General features: G+C 42.0%; 1 protein-coding gene across 16 annotated transcripts in view; it reads left to right on the top strand.

Annotated features, from left to right (window-relative positions):
- The window catches only part of LOC132892138 (NACHT, LRR and PYD domains-containing protein 12-like), a 445,190-nt gene that overhangs the window by 407,153 nt on the left and 21,737 nt on the right, over nucleotides 1-16,300 (top strand). For 11 of the 16 annotated variants that reach the window (XM_060930602.1, XM_060930582.1, XM_060930560.1 and 8 more), the window contains 5 exons: nucleotides 3,115-3,288; nucleotides 3,756-3,929; nucleotides 8,523-8,696; nucleotides 14,052-14,225; nucleotides 14,500-14,673. In XM_060930602.1, coding sequence (XP_060786585.1) covers nucleotides 3,115-3,288; nucleotides 3,756-3,929; nucleotides 8,523-8,696; nucleotides 14,052-14,225; nucleotides 14,500-14,673 — 870 coding nt within the window. The other 5 variants (XM_060930552.1, XM_060930586.1, XM_060930573.1 and 2 more) reach the window with 5 other exon arrangements.

Raw genomic sequence — 16,300 nt, 5'->3', positions numbered from 1 at the left:
TTTGAACGCCTTTTCTGCCTGAGGAGACCAGCCATAAGATCCACCTGTCCCTTTGGTGAGGTCTGACATGGGTGCTGCTACAGAACTGAAGTTCCTGATGAACTTGCGGTAGAAGTTAGCGAATCCTAAGAACCGCTGAACCTCCTTAACGGACTTGGGAGTAGGCCAGTCCCGGACGGCCAGGGTCTTCGCAGGGTCCATTTGGAGTTGGCCTGTCCGTACAATAAATCCCAGAAAGGAGACCTCGGGAACATGAAATTCGCATTTCTGGGCCTTGGCGAACAGATTGTTCTGTAGCAGCCTCTGGAGAACCTGGCGGACATGGTGGCGGTGCTCCTGCACGGTTTTGGAAAAGATAAGGATGTCATCGAGGTAGACAAAGACGTACAGGTTAATCATGTCCCTTAAGACGTCATTGATTAGGGCCTGAAAAACAGCTGGTGCGTTGGTGAGTCCGAAGGGCATCACCTGGTATTCGTAGTGCCCAGACGGGGTGTTAAAGGCAGTCTTCCACTCGTCTCCCTGTCGGATACGGATGAGGTGGTATGCGTTCCGTAGGTCCAACTTGGTGAAGACGGTGGCGCCTTGGAGCAGGTCGAAAGCAGTGGACATCAGCGGAAGGGGATATCGGTTGCGCACAGTGATCTTGTTCAGGCCCCTGTAGTCAATACATGGTCGAAGCCCCCCATCCTTCTTGCCAACAAAGAAGAAGCCGGCACCAGCAGGTGAGGTGGAGGGTCGAATGAACCCAGAGACCAGGGCATCTTTGAGGTATTCCTCCATGGCCTTGCGTTCTGGCTGAGAGAGGGAAAACAGTCTGCCACGAGGAGGGGTAGTCCCAGGGAGCAAGTCGATGGCACAGTCGTAGGCCCGGTGCGGAGGAAGAACGGCGGCCCTGCTCTTGCTGAATACCTCCTTGAGATCCCAGTACTCTGTGGGAACTTGAGATAACTCGGTGAGATCAGGGGGCTCGGCAGGAGACACAGGAGAGCTAGAGAGCAGACAAGAGGCATGGCATGCAGGGCCCCATTCCACAACCTGGCTTGTTACCCAGTCTATGCGAGGGTTGTGGCGAGTAAGCCAAGGAAGGCCTAGAATAACTGGGAACTCAGGTGAAGGAATCAGGTGCAGGGATATTTCTTCCTTGTGACCTTGAGACTGGAGGAAGACTGGAGAAGTAACTTGGGTGACTCTTCCATCACCTAACGCTTGGCCATCGAGGGCAGACACAGACAGTGGGACTTCAAGAGGTGCAGTAGGTATATTGATGCTTTGGGCGAAGTGAATATCCATAAAGTTCCCAGCCGCCCCTGAGTCTATCAAAGCTTGACAAGAGTGGACAGACTCACCCCAGGAGATGGAGACCGGGATGTAGATTCCTTGGCCAGGGAGTCCGGGAGAGAGGGTGGGCCCCGTCACAACCCTCCCTCGGCTGGACGGGGCGGTTCTTTTCCCAAGAGTTCGGGACATGATGCTCGGAAGTGACCCGGCTTGCCACAGTAGATGCAGCACTTGTCCCTCCTTCTGCGCTCCCTCTCAGATGCGGAGAGGCGAGTACGACCCACTTGCATGGGTTCTGGACAGTAACTGAAGGAGGTAGATGGTTTCCAGGTAGAGGTAGGGAGGCTGGGGGGGCTCAAGGCTTGGTGGCGTTCTCTCATCCTGTTGTCCAGACGAATAGCATGTGAGATGAGGGTTTCGAGGTCACTTGGGCATCCAATAGAGGCCAGACCGTCCTTGATGGGGTCAGACAGACCATGGTGGAAGGCTGACACCAGGGCAGTCTCGTTCCATCCACTTACTGCTGCGAGCGTTCGGAACGAGATGGCGTAATCTGCGACGCTTCCTCCTTGCCGGATGGACATGAGCTTTCGGGCTGCGTCGGTACTGATGTCCGCCTGATCAAAGACCCGAAGCATCTCTTCAGAGAACAGCTGGAAATCAAAGCACTCAGGTCCCTGTCTTTGCCAGATAGCAGTAGCCCAGGCTCGCGCCTTACCAGCTAATAAGGTGATCACAAAGGCAATCTTGCGGCGATCCGTAGTGTAGGTGGTAGGCTGAAGCTCAAAGGTGAGTTGACACTGGGTAAGGAACTCTCGGCACTCACTGTGCTTGCCGTCGTACCTCTGTGGTGCAGGAAGGCTGGGTTCGCGAGATGAAGAAGGCAGCATGGCAGGTGGCACAGGAGCAGGAGCTGCAGGCAGAGATGTCAGCTGTGCCAGGGTTTTCCCGATTTGCTGAAGCAGTTCCTCGTGGCGAGCAAGGGCCTCACGTTGGCTGGTGAGCATACGTCCATGAGCGTCCATGGTTGCTCCGAAGCATGTCAAAGCTGCCGTAATTCCCTGAAGGTTGGCCGGGTAGACAGTTGAAGCAGCCTCTGCTGAGTCAGTCATGACGGAGTCTTTCTGTTAGGGTTTTGCTGGGATTCGAACCTGGTTCGTTGGTGTGATGAGCTAGCAAACCCCCACTAGGCCACCAGGGGGATGACTCAAATGCAGAGGCGTGAGGCAGAAGTAGAAAAAGTAACAAAAGGTTTATTTATACTATGTACACTATATACAATTCAGGGCAAAACAAAAAAACAAAAACAAAGAGTATAATACAAAAGTTCAAAAGGAAAAAGGCAAAAATGCAAAAAGCTCAGAAGATCCACAAAACACAGTACAAAGGAAACTGGAGATAAACATAACAGCACAAAGACTCCGTGACAAGAGGACTGAACTCAGGGGTATAAATACACAAACTAATTAAGGACACAGGTGAAGATAATCAGGACTAAACAGGCAATTAACAAAAACACAAAACACAGGAACAGTGGCGGCCTCTAGAGGCCAAAATAAACATGACACGAAAAGGAAATAACAGCGGCCTCTAGAGGCCAAAACAGTTCAAGTCCTAACAAAACCTTTAAATTATTGACTTTTTGCTGAATCATTTGCACCTCGAGTAAACTTAATGTCAGTAACAGTGGTAATGTTTGAGTCATTATTAATAATAGCTTGTGATTGGTGAAGAGAATAGAGACAGTTCAACATGAGAGACATCATCTTCACAACCACTATTACACCAAGATGAAAATCTGTTGATGAAGTGTGTGTCATTGTGTCTCTGTAGGTTGTGGGGTTGTGGTGTCTCAGATGAAGGCTGTGCTGCTCTGAGTTCAGCTCTGAGATCAAACCCCTCACACCTGAGACAACTGGATCTGACTAATAATAATCTGGGAGACTCAGGAGTGAAGCGTCTCTGTGCTGTACTGGAGAATCCTCACTGTAAACTGGAGAAACTGAGGTAAGATCATCTTTCTGAGAGTCACAATAACTCACTAAAGCAGCAGTTAATAGTTGTATACAGTGTTGTTTATCAATTAAATTTTTCTGTAAAAGTAAAACATGCAGAACAAATATATTTGTCATGAAGTGATCATTTCTCCTCAGAATCACTTTTACTTTAAAGAAATAATTAAATTTATTTACAATTAAATATGTTTCCATTAAAAATCCAGTCAAGCAGGGATAAATTCTACAAAACCTGACTCTTCACTTAAACCTTTAAATTATTGACTTTTTGCTGAATCCTTTGCACCTCGAGTAAACTTAATGTCAGTAACAGTGGTAATGTTTGAGTCATTATTAATAATAGCTTGTGATTGGTGAAGAGAATAGAGACAGCCCAACATGAGAGACATCATCTTCACAACCACTGTTACACCAAGATGGAAATCTGTTGATGAAGTGTGTGTCGTTGTGTCTCTGCAGGTTGTGGGGTTGTGGTGTCTCAGATGAAGGCTGTGCTGCTCTGAGTTCAGCTCTGAGATCAAACCCCTCACACCTGAGAGAACTGGATCTGTCTAATAATAATCTGGGAGACTCAGGAGTGAAGCGTCTCTGTGCTGTACTGGAGAATCCTCACTGTAAACTGGAGACACTGAGGTAAGATTATCTCTCTGAGAGTCACATGACCTGCTCCTCAGTTAGACACATTCTCTAATAGTGAGACTGAAGCAGAGGTTTTAGGTTCATCATCAGTGTCCTGAGGAGGAAGATTGTTTCTTTTCACTGCACACTGATGATTTGTCACAGAGTCTTTGGGTCAGATGGACGTATGTGAGAAGCTGCAGCACAAAATGGGACTTGATCCGACTGCAATGTTTCTGATTTTTTTTTTTGGAAATTAATTAAAATGAGTAATCATCAGATGGAAAAAAATATGTTCCCAACTGATGGTCTCAGATTTACTTCATAATTTTAGAGTCAAGTTACTGTTCCCAATAAATAGTGTGTTAAGTTCCAGGCTTTTATCTGCATTAGTTTCTGAGATATCGAGGCTTTTAACAGGCAGCGTGGCTCGAATTTTACTGTAAAAAAAAAAGTGCAACAGAAAAACATTACAAAGATCAATTCATTGTTATTTTTAACTTTTCTTTCTGGTTGAATGAAATTTTGAGGGATTAGATTAGATAAAACTTTATTGATCCCTTTTGGGAGTGTTCCCTCAGGGAAATTAAGAATAGTGTGGAATGTAGAGTTTCAACATTATTTTTTTTTTTCAACTTCATCCCAGGATCTCCCTAAATCCAGCCCTGACGTGGCTACAGATAATTGCTGTTTTTTTTTTATTTTTATTATAACTGTTGTTGTTGTCCTCCACAGTATACTGCTGAAGAAATTAAATAATGAAGATGAGCTCAAAGTGCAGACTTTCAGTTTTATTTTGAGGAAACTTGCATCCAGATTGGATGACTGGTGTTGAAATTACAGCATGTAATTACAGCACTGTTTATATGTGGTCCTTCTTTTTTGAGGGATGAAAAACTAATTAGACAAATGAACATCATAAATTACACTGACACATTTTTATTCCTCCGACACTGAGAGGTGAAACCAGTATGTTTTCGGGTTTTCTTTTCATTTTTTTCTGAAACTCTTGTTCGCACGCTGTCTCAAGAACGAGTGGCTGAATGTTTGTAGGATTTATATGGAATAATCATTGTTTACTTCTCTGATTCTACAATAATATAAATCTATAGTGAAATATAAATGCACTCTGTAGACTCTGGAGAAACAAGTTTATTGCCCCGGTGTAGTGCACTATAAGTCTCGTACAGAACCATCGGAGATTCAGTCTCTCTCTCTCTCTCTCTGATTAAAGTTCATGGTCTCTCTGCTGTTCTCTGTTCAGCTTCAGCTGCTGATGGTTTAATATCACACACAACAGAGGAGAGAAACTAAATATAACACTCAGTATTATCATTATTAATTACACTGTTAATGAAAATAAACAGGTGATATTAAATCCTCATGACATTCTGAATAATACAACCCCGATTCCAAAAAAGTTGGGACAAAGTACAAATTGTAAATAAAAATGGAATGCAAGAATTTACAAATCTCAAAAACTGATATTGTATTCACAATAGAACATAGACAACATATCAAATGTCGAAAGTGAGACATTTTGAAATTTCATGCCAAATATTAGCTCATTTGAAATTTCATGACAGCAACACATCTCAAAAAAGTTGGGACAGGGGCAATAAGAGGCTGGAAAAGTTAAAGGTACAAAAAAGGAACAGCTGGAGGACCAAATTGCAACTCATTAGGTCAATTGGCAATAGGTCATTAACATGACTGGGTATAAAAAGAGCATCTTGGAGTGGCAGCGGCTCTCAGAAGTAAAGATGGGAAGAGGATCACCAATCCCCCTAATTCTGTGCCGACAAATAGTGGAGCAATATCAGAAAGGAGTTCGACAGTGTAAAATTGCAAAGAGTTTGAACATATCATCATCTACAGTGCATAATATCATCAAAAGATTCAGAGAATCTGGAAGAATCTCTGTGCGTAAGGGTCAAGGCCGGAAAAACATACTGGATGCCCGTGATCTTCGGGCCCTTAGACGGCACTGCATGACATACAGGCATGCTTCTGTATTGGAAATCACAAAATGGGCTCAGGAATATTTCCAGAGAACATTATCTGTGAACACAATTCACCGTGCAATCCGCCGTTGCCAGCTAAAACTCTATAGTTCAAAGAAGAAGCCGTATCTAAACATGATCCAGAAGCGCAGACGTCTTCTCTGGGCCAAGGCTCATTTAAAATGGACTGTGGCAAAGTGGAAAACTGTTCTGTGGTCAGACAAATCAAAATTTGAAGTTCTTTATGGAAATCAGGGACGCCGTGTCATTTGGACTAAAGAGGAGAAGGACGACCCAAGTTGTTATCAGCGCTAAGTTCAGAAGCCTGCATCTCTGATGGTATGGGGTTGCATTAGTGCATGTGGCATGGGCAGTTTACACATCTGGAAAGACACCATCAATGCTGAAAGGTATATCCAGGTTCTAGAGCAACATATGCTCCCATCCAGACGACGTCTCTTTCAGGGAAGACCTTGCATTTTCCAACATGACAATGCCAAACCACATACTGCATCAATTACAGCATCATGGCTGCCTAGAAGAAGGGTCCGGGTACTGAACTGGCCAGCCTGCAGTCCAGATCTTTCACCCATAGAAAACATTTGGCGCATCATAAAACAGAAGATACGACAAAAAAGACCTAAGACAGTTGAGCAACTAGAATCCTACATTAGACAAGAATGGGTTAACATTCCTATCCCTAAACTTGAGCAACTTGTCTCCTCAGTCCCCAGACGTTTACAGACTGTTGTAAAGAGAAAAGGGGATGTCTCACAGTGGGAAACATGGCCTTGTCCCAACTTTTTTGAGATGTGTTGTTGTCATGAAATTTAAAATCACCTAATTTTTCTCTTTAAATGATACATTTTCTCAGTTTAACCATTTGATATGTCATCTATGTTCTATTCTGAATAAAATATGGAATTTTGAAACTTCCACATCATTGCATTCCATTTTTATTTACAGTTTGTACTTTGTCCCAACTTTTTTGGAATCGGGGTTGTACAATTAATTTTACACTCATCATCTTTCAAGTAAGAATTAATAGTTAAGAGTTAACTATTAACTATTAAGAGTTAATAGTTGTATACAGTGTTATTTATCAATTAAAATTTTCTGTAAAAATAAACATGCAGGCCTCATAGCAAGAAGGTTCTGGGTTCGAGTGCAGCGGCTGGCGAGGGCCTTTCTGTGTGGAGTTTGCATGTTCTCCCCTGTGTCTGTGTGGGTTTCCTCCGGGTGCTCCGGTTTCCCCCACAGTCCAAAAACATGCAGCTTTGGATAATTGGTGTCTGTAAATTGACCGTAGGTTTGAATGTGAGTGTGAATGGTTGTTTGTCACTCAGTGCATTTACATGCACATAGAGAAAATCAAATTTCTGCCGTTGCTCGACTGAAATCGAAGTTCTAAATGGCATGGAAACACCTTAGCTAGGCTGAAATTGAACCGAACTTGATTTCTTGTAACCGAGCTACATGACCTAGATTATGCGATTTTTGCCGAGCTACTTAGTGCATGTATACCCTATCGAGCTACGTAGTCAAGCTACTTACTTCAGCACTGCCCCTTTCGGAAGTGACAAGTGACGAGACCACAAGCGGGAAACACAACAGCCTCGGTCGAAAAAAAAAAAACAGCCTCGGTCGGCATGACACTTCAGATCAACTTCAACTTGGTGCCCATTTTATTAGGAACACTTCTGTTCGTACATACAAACTACAAACACTCTTCTTGTGAACACGGAACTGATAACTTTGTTTATACTCTTGAACAATGTTGCCAGATAATCGCCCAAAATATGTTCAAAACCAACCAAAATGCACTTAAAACCGCCCAATTAGGCGGGAAACCGCCCAATCTGGCAACACTGCTCTTGAATAGCTCTTCTTCATGACGACAACCGGAAGTGTACCAACACGATGGGACGTGTAGCGCCACCTGTGGCTCGGGTGCACAATGTACCTCACACAATAGCTCGATTTCCTTAGTGCATGTAGGATTGGATTTCTCTGGCACCCCTGCTGGGACCCTTTGCTCGATTACCGACAGCAGCTCGATTTGGATGTGCATGTAAACGTACTGAGTGTGTCAGCCCTGCGATGATCTGGTGACTTGTCCAGGGTGAACCCCACCTCTCACCCATAGTCAGCTGGGATAGGCTCCAGCTTGCGTGTGACCCTGTACAGGATAAGCAGCTACAGATAATGGATGGATGGATTGATGGATGGATGTAAAACATACAGAGCAAATATATTAGTCATGAAGTGATCATTTCACCTCAGAATCACTGTTACTTTAAAGAAATAATTAAAATGTCTTTCCTATTAAATATGTTCGCATTAAAAATCCAGTCACGCAGGGATAAATTCTACAAAACCTGACTCTTCACTTAAACCTTTAAATTATTGACTTTTTGCTGAATCATTTGCACCTCGAGTAAACTTAATGTCAGTAACAGTGGTAATGTTTGAGTCAATATTAATAATAGCTTGTGATTGGTGAAGAGAATAGAGACAGTCCAACATGAGAGACATCATCTTCACAACCACTGTTACACCAAGATGAAAATCTGTTGATGAAGTGTGTGTCATTGTGTCTCTGCAGGTTGTCGAGTTGTGGTGTCTCAGATGAAGGCTGTGCTGCTCTGAGTTCAGCTCTGAGATCAAACCCCTCACACCTGAGAGAACTGGATCTGTCTAATAATAATCTGGGAGACTCAGGAGTGAAGCGTCTCTGTGCTGTACTGGAGAATCCTCACTGTAAACTGGAGACACTGGGGTAAGATCATCTCTCTGAGAGTCACATGACCTGCTCCTCAGTTAGACACATTCTCTAATAGTGAGACTGAAGCAGAGGTTTTAGGTTCATCATCAGTGTCCTGAGGAGGAAGATTGTTTCTTTTCACTGCACACTGATGATTTGTCACAGAGTCTTTGGGTCAGATGGACGTATGTGAGAAGCTGCAGCACAAAATGGGACTTGATCCGACTGCAATGTTTCTGATTTTTTTTTTTAGAAATTAATTAAAATGAGTAATCATCAGATGGAAAAAAAATATGTTCCCAACTGATCGTCTCAGATTTGCTTCATAATTTTAGAGTCAAGTTACTGTTCCCAATAAATAGTGTGTTAAGTTCCAGGCTTGTATCTGCATTAGTTTCTGAGATATCGAGGCTTTTAACAGGCAGCGTGGCTCGAATTTTACTGTAAAAAAAAAAAAGTGCAACAGAAAAACATTACAAAGATCAATTCATTGTTATTTTTAACTTTTCTTTCTGGTTGCATGAAATTTTGAGGGATTAGATTAGATAAAACTTTATTGATCCCTTTTGGGAGTGTTCCCTCAGGGAAATTAAGAATAGTGTGGAATGTAGAGTTTCAACATTATTTTTTTTTTTTCAACTTCATCCCAGGATCTCCCTAAATCCAGCCCTGACGTGGCTACAGATAATTGCTGTTTTTTTTTATTTTTATTATAACTGTTGTTGTTGTCCTCCACAGTATACTGCTGAAGAAATTAAATAATGAAGATGAGCTCAAAGTGCAGACCTTCAGTTTTATTTTGAGGAAACTTGCATCCAGATTGGATGACTGGTGTTGAAATTACAGCATGTAATTACAGCACTGTTTATATGTGGTCCTTCTTTTTTGAGGGATGAAAAACTAATTAGACAAATGAACATCATAAATTACACTGGCATTTTTATTCCTCCGACACTGAGAGGTGAAACCAGTATGTTTTCGGGTTTTCTTTTCATTTTTTTCTGAAACTCTTGTTCGCACGCTGTCTCAAGAACGAGTGGCTGAATGTTTGTAGGATTTATATGGAATAATCATTGTTTACTTCTCTGATTCTACAATAATATAAATCTATAGTGAAATATAAATGCACTCTGTAGACTCTGGAGAAACAAGTTTATTGCCCCGGTGTAGTGCACTATAAGTCTAGTACAGAACCATCGGAGATTCAGTCTCTCTCTCTCTCTCTCTCTCTGATTAAAGTTCATGGTCTCTCTGCTGTTCTCTGTTCAGCTTCAGCTGCTGATGGTTTAATATCACACACAACAGAGGAGAGAAACTAAATATAACACTCAGTATTATCATTATTAATTACACTGTTAATGAGAATAAACAGGTGATATTAAATCCTCATGACATTCTGAATAATAAAATTAATTTTACACTCACCATCTTTCAAGTAAGAATTAATAGTTAAGAGTTAACTATTAAGAGTTAATAGTTGTATACAGTGTTATTTATCAGTTAAAATTTTCTGTAAAAATAAACATGCAGGCCTCACAGCAAGAAGGTTCTGGCTATTCTTTAAGTTCGTTTCTTAAGACACGTATTTTTTAGTATGTTACCTCGTTTGTTGACAGTTTCGGCGAACACTTCCGCCTTCTTCAAAACAATCACCAGATGTCGAGTGGTGACGTGCCTTATCAGCTGATGTACTCTATGGAGGCGTGAACGTCCCGCCCAATTTGACAGGTAGTCCACGCCTCCTTCTGTCAGGTCGCTGCCCCAGGACTGCGCTCCAAGTGTGTGACAGCGCGTACGCTCCCTCATCTCGGTTCATCGTCCTCTGCGCCCGCTTGCGTATCGCCACTGCCTCCAAAATCCAACGCTGGTATCTATTCTCTTCAGCGCGAATGACTCTGGCCTCTTCCCAATTCATAATATGATTTTGTCGTTTGCAGTGGTCTGAAATGGCTGATTTTAAGTTTTCTTGGTTTGCTTTTTCTTTTTCGGATCTAGTGAGTCTTTTTGTTGTTTCTTTTTCACATTCTAATTGGTGTTCTTTCCTGCGAGTGTGGAAGCATCTGCCCGTTTCGCCAATATAAACTTTATTACATGAACGGCAAGGGATTTCATATATGACATTGCATTTATTGTCCAGTTGTATTTTGTCTTTGGGGTGAACTAGCAGCTGTCGGAGGTTCTTGTATGGTTTGACCGGGGTGTTGATGTGGTATTTCCTCATGGATCGTTGGATGCGTTCTGTAACTCCTTTTATGTATGGTAATGTGACAAAGCCACGGTTTGTTTTTTCTGTGTTTTTTCTTGTTTGTTTTTTTTCTTTTATTTGTGTCTGTAATTTCCCTTTCCGAATTGCCCACGGTGGATATTGGCAGGTTTTTAATGCCTGTTGGATGTGTTGTTCCTCCTCCTGTCTGTCTTTCTCCTCCGTGATGCTCTGTGTTCGGTCGTATAGTGTTCTGATTACTGACATTTTGTGTGCGATGGGATGTTCAGATGTCCAGAGAAGATATTGGTCGGTGTGTGTAGGTTTTCTGTATGTTGTAATTCTGATATTACCTTCTTCTGTGTGGTGTATTTTTAGGTCCAGAAACGCTATTGTCTTGTCCGTTTCCTCTTCGTGTGTGAATTTGATGTTGCCTGTCTTGTCTATAGAGTTTAAATGATCCGTGAGTTGTTGTGTGTGGCCTGTTTTGGTTATTTCAAGAATGTCATCAACGTATCTTTTCCAGAAGATAGGTTTGCAGTCATCCGGTGCTGTTTCTATGGCTCAGGTTTCCAGATCCTCCATAAAAAAGTTGCATAGAGTGGCAGATAGCGGGTCCCCCATTGCAAATCCCTCTTTTTGTCTGTAAATTGTACCTCTGAATTGGAAATATGTGGACGTGGAAATGAAATGTAATAGTTTTGTTATGTCCTGTGCTGTAAGTTTTGTACGTTTTTTTCAGGGTTCTGTCTGCTTTTAACCGGTTTTCTACTATGTTGAGAGTGTTTGTGACCGGTGTTTTTGTAAAGAGGGATATGACGTCATGTGATACAAAGATTTCATCCTTTTTTATCTTGATTTCCTTTAGTTCTTTCGCCAGTTGTTTTGAGTTTTTGCAGTGGTATTCCGTGAGTCCGAGGAGTGGTTTAATTATGTCTGCCAGTGTCTTGGAAAGGTTGTAAGTAACTGATCCTATACTGTCTACTATGGGTCTTAGTGGTGCTCGGGGTTTATGAATTTTGGGTGTGCCGTATATCCGGGGGGTGATGTCTGCTGTGGGGATGAGGTGGTTGTATGTTTGTTTATCGATTTTGTTGTCGTCCATTAACGGTTTGAGTAATAGTTTTAGTCTTTTTTTCTTTTCCTCTGTCGGGTCTTTTCTGAGTATTTCATATGTGTATGGGTCCGCGAGCATTTCATTCATTTGTTTTTCATATTGATTAGTGTCCATGATAACCGTGGTCCTCCCTTTATCAGCCAGTAGTATTGTTATTTTCTTGTTCTTTGTAAGTGTTCTGATGGCTTCCATTTCCTGTTTAGTTGTGTTTCTGGGTGGCAGTTTAGCTGAGGTGAGGATGCCTGCTATTTCGTTCCTTAATGCGGCTTTCTGTCCTTGGTCCTGTAACATGTTGCATGCTAGTTCCGTAGCCAGTATGAATTCTTCATTCGGGATTTTATTTGGTGTGATGGCATAGTTTAGTCCCCGTGAGAGTATAGTGTGTGCTGCTGTTGTTAGTGTGTGTTTAGACAGGTTGCATATCCATTTTTCATTTATTTGCTTGTCCTTGCATTTATTTTGTTTCTTTTTGATAAGCCTATTTAGTTTTTTAATATGGCGTGTTTTTATTTTTGAGAATTCTTGTTCTTGTATTGCATTTAGATGTTCTTCCATACTTTTTTCCATGTCACTTCTGAGTTTGAACCGGTGTTTGAAATCTTGTGTTCTTTGTGTTATTTCTGTATTTAAATTGTTGATTTTGTTTGTCGTGCATCTAATTCTTTCTCTTACCAGAGTCATTCGTGCTCTTTCGATGGTCCTTTCCGCGTTTCTTGTTGGAATTGGATTTTTTTTATGTAGAGGCTTGCTGGAATGATGCCTTCGTCCCGGCAGCGGAGATTGAAGCGGAGATGGTTTCTTTGTCGCGCCAGTTTTTTCTTTAGTTTTTCCAGGTAGCGTACCTCTTTGGCACAATCTTCTCCATAACTTATTTTTAATATGTAGTGAAAATTCATTATGTCTGATTATTATAACTATTCTTTAAGTTCGTTTCTTAAGACACGTATTTTTTAGTATGTTACCTCGTTTGTTGACAGTTTCGGCGAACACTTCTGCCTTCTTCAAAACAGTCACCAGATGTCGAGTGGTGATGTGCCTTATCAGCTGATGTACTCTATGGAGGCGTGAACGTCCCGCCCAGTCCTGGGGCAGCGACCTGACAGCAGGAGGCGTGGACTACCTGTCAAATTGGGCGGGACGTTCACGCCTCCATAGAGTACATCAGCTGATAAGGCACATCACCACTCGACATCTGGTGACTGTTTTGAAGAAGGCAGAAGTGTTCGCCGAAACTGTCAACAAACGAGGTAACATACTAAAAAATACGTGTCTTAAGAAACGAACTTAAAGAATAGTTATAATAATCAGACATAATGAATTTTCACTACATATAAGAAGGTTCTGGGTTCGAACGCAGCGGCTGACGAGGGCCTTTCTGTGTGGAGTTTGCATGTTCTCCCCTGTGTCCACGTGGGTTTCCTCCAGGTGCTCCGGTTTCCCCCACAGTCCAAAGACATGCAGCTTTGGATAATTGGTGTCTCTAAATTGACCGTAGGTTTGAATGTGAGTGTGAATGGTTGTTTGTCACTGTGTGTCAGCCCTGCGATGATCTGGTGACTTGTCCAGGGTGAACCCCACCTCTCACCCATAGTCAGCTGGGATAGGCTCCAGCTTGCGTGTGACCCTGTACAGGATAAGCAGCTACAGATAATGGATGGATGGATTGATGGATGGATGTAAAACATGCAGAACAAATATATTAGTCATGAAGTGATCATTTCACCTCAGAATCACTGTTACTTTAAAGAAATAATTAAAATGTCTTTACAATTAAATATGTTCGCATTAAAAATCCAGTCACGCAGGGATAAATTCTACAAAACCTAACTCTTCACTTAAACCTTTAAATTATTGACTTTTTGCTGAATCATTTGCACCTCGAGTAAACTTAATGTCAGTAACAGTGGTAATGTTTGAGTCATTATTAATAATAGCTTGTGGTTGGTGAAGAGAATAGAGACAGTCCAACATGAGAGACATCATCTTCACAACCACTATTACACCAAGATGAAAATCTGTTGATGAAGTGTGTGTCATTGTGTCTCTGCAGGTTGTGGAGTTGTGGTGTCTCAGATGAAGGCTGTGCTGCTCTGAGTTCAGCTCTGAGATCAAACCCCTCACACCTGAGAGAACTGAATCTGAATAATAATAAACTGGGAGACTCAGGAGTGAAGCGTCTCTGTGCTGTACTGGAGAATCCTCACTGTAAACTGGAGACACTGGGGTAAGATCATCTCTCTGAGAGTCAAGCAGAGAGAAATTCTACAAAACCTGACTCTTCACTTAAACCTTTAAATTATTGACTTTTTGCTGAATCATTTGCACCTCGAGTAAACTTAATGTCAGTAACAGTGGTAATGTTTGAGTCATTATTAATAATAGCTTGTGATTGGTGAAGAGAATAGAGACAGTCCAACATGAGAGACATCATCTTCACAACCACTGTTACACCAAGATGAAAATCTGTTGATGAAGTGTGTGTCATTGTGTCTCTGCAGGTTGTGGGGTTGTGGTGTCTCAGATGAAGGCTGTGCTGCTCTGAGTTCAGCTCTGAGATCAAACCCCTCACACCTGAGAGAACTGGATCTGACTAATAATAATCTGGGAGACTCAGGAGTGAAGCGTCTCTGTGCTGTACTGGAGAATCCTCACTGTAAAGTGGAGACACTGAGGTAAGATCATCTCTCTGAGAGTCACATGACCTGCTCCTCAGTAAGACACATTCTCTAATAGTGAGACTGAAGCAGAGGTTTTAGGTTCATCATTAATGTCCTGAGGAGGAAGATTGTTTCTTTTCACTGCACACTGATGATTTGTCACAGAGTCTTTGGGTCAGATGGACGTATGCATGGATTAAAGCAAAAAAAAAAATCATCTGACTGAAAAAAAAAAAAAGCTCCATGTCGTTGGCCCCTACCACGTCAGCGATGTGTCAAATTTTAAACGCCGTGTTGTCCATTATCCCCTAGGCCCCTACTTATAGTACATTTACATAATTTTAACAATGACTAAAGCTAAGGCAAGACTTTACCATTGTCATTACTGGCTATAAATGATGAAACATCAAGTTTTCAGCGCAAAGTGCAAATTTATTTCAACAATACTTTAGTAATGCACAACAGTGGTTAAGAGAAAAGTACAAGTGCAGTCGAACTTGAACCATGCTTTCAAAAGAGTGGAACAGGAAGAAAAATAAGAAAATCTGTTGACATAAAACCAGGAAACAAGAAAATTAAAGTGAAAGTTCACTTTTTCTGCTTCTTCGCAGTGAAGCCAAAGGCATCTAGTTTTTTGCCATTGCTTCCATAGACTTTTTTTTATGGCAAACTACACAAAAGCACAAACCTGCCATTTTCATCTTTTTGCACCATGAACTAAATGGCTTGCCATTATCGCCCATTTCATTTCGCCAAGCCCATCTTCACTTATTCTTTACCGTTTTGTCGATGTCTGACACATCTGTGCCTGCATTTAAAAGAAGCACGTCCATGCTGGCAAAACCGAAAGTAATTTGGCGCGCTCTAGTGATGGAAATCGAAGGGCCTATGTCAGGTGAAATATGGCCTTATACACAGTACTTGAGTTGAGGGGGGGGATGTGGGGGGAGGCTAGCCTAGTAAACTAGACCCACTCGCCTAGCGGCCAAAAATATTTTTGCCTACGAGTGGGTCTAGCCTCGCACCATATCAACAAAACACCCCGGGCATCAAATCGTGCCCACCAATCACAACGCAAGGTTTTTGTTTGGATTCTTTGGGCAGGCTTTTGCAGGAGTGATGACAAAGCTGCGCGACGCTGGAGAAAGCACAGCAGGAAAGATGGCTACGGCTAGTGAACAGCGCTCGTTTGACTCCGCTTTGGAATCAGTTTTAGAAGAATTAGACTTGGAGTTTTCGTTGAAACATGAGCAGGAAGAGGCTCTCCGCTCATTCCTTTTCAAGAAGGACGTTTTCGCTGTTTTGCCGACCGGCTATGGCAAAAGTCTGATCTACCAGCTGGCTCCGCTCGCAGCCAAAAGGATGGGGCTAGTTTGTGCAGTACGAAGAATTAATAAACATCTTTGAAACATTACTTTTTGATTGTTTCTTATTTTCCCGTTATTTTAAATTTAATGGAAATTATTTCACCAAACACCACTAAATAAAAATAAAAACTCTCAAAAACAGTTTAAGCAAACCCTTGAAAAACACTTGAAAAAAAAATAAGAGTTATGTGGTACAGACTCCAAACTTGTGGTCATTATCTCCAAACTTCTTAATATCTAGAACCTGTTTATTAATTAATATGCATTTTGAAAAA

The sequence above is a fragment of the Neoarius graeffei genome, chromosome 1, assembly GCF_027579695.1.
Source record: "Neoarius graeffei isolate fNeoGra1 chromosome 1, fNeoGra1.pri, whole genome shotgun sequence".
Taxonomy (NCBI): Eukaryota; Metazoa; Chordata; class Actinopteri; order Siluriformes; family Ariidae; genus Neoarius; species Neoarius graeffei.
The sequence above is the reverse complement of the archived record's forward strand: the minus strand, read 5'-3'. Positions and strand labels throughout refer to the sequence as shown.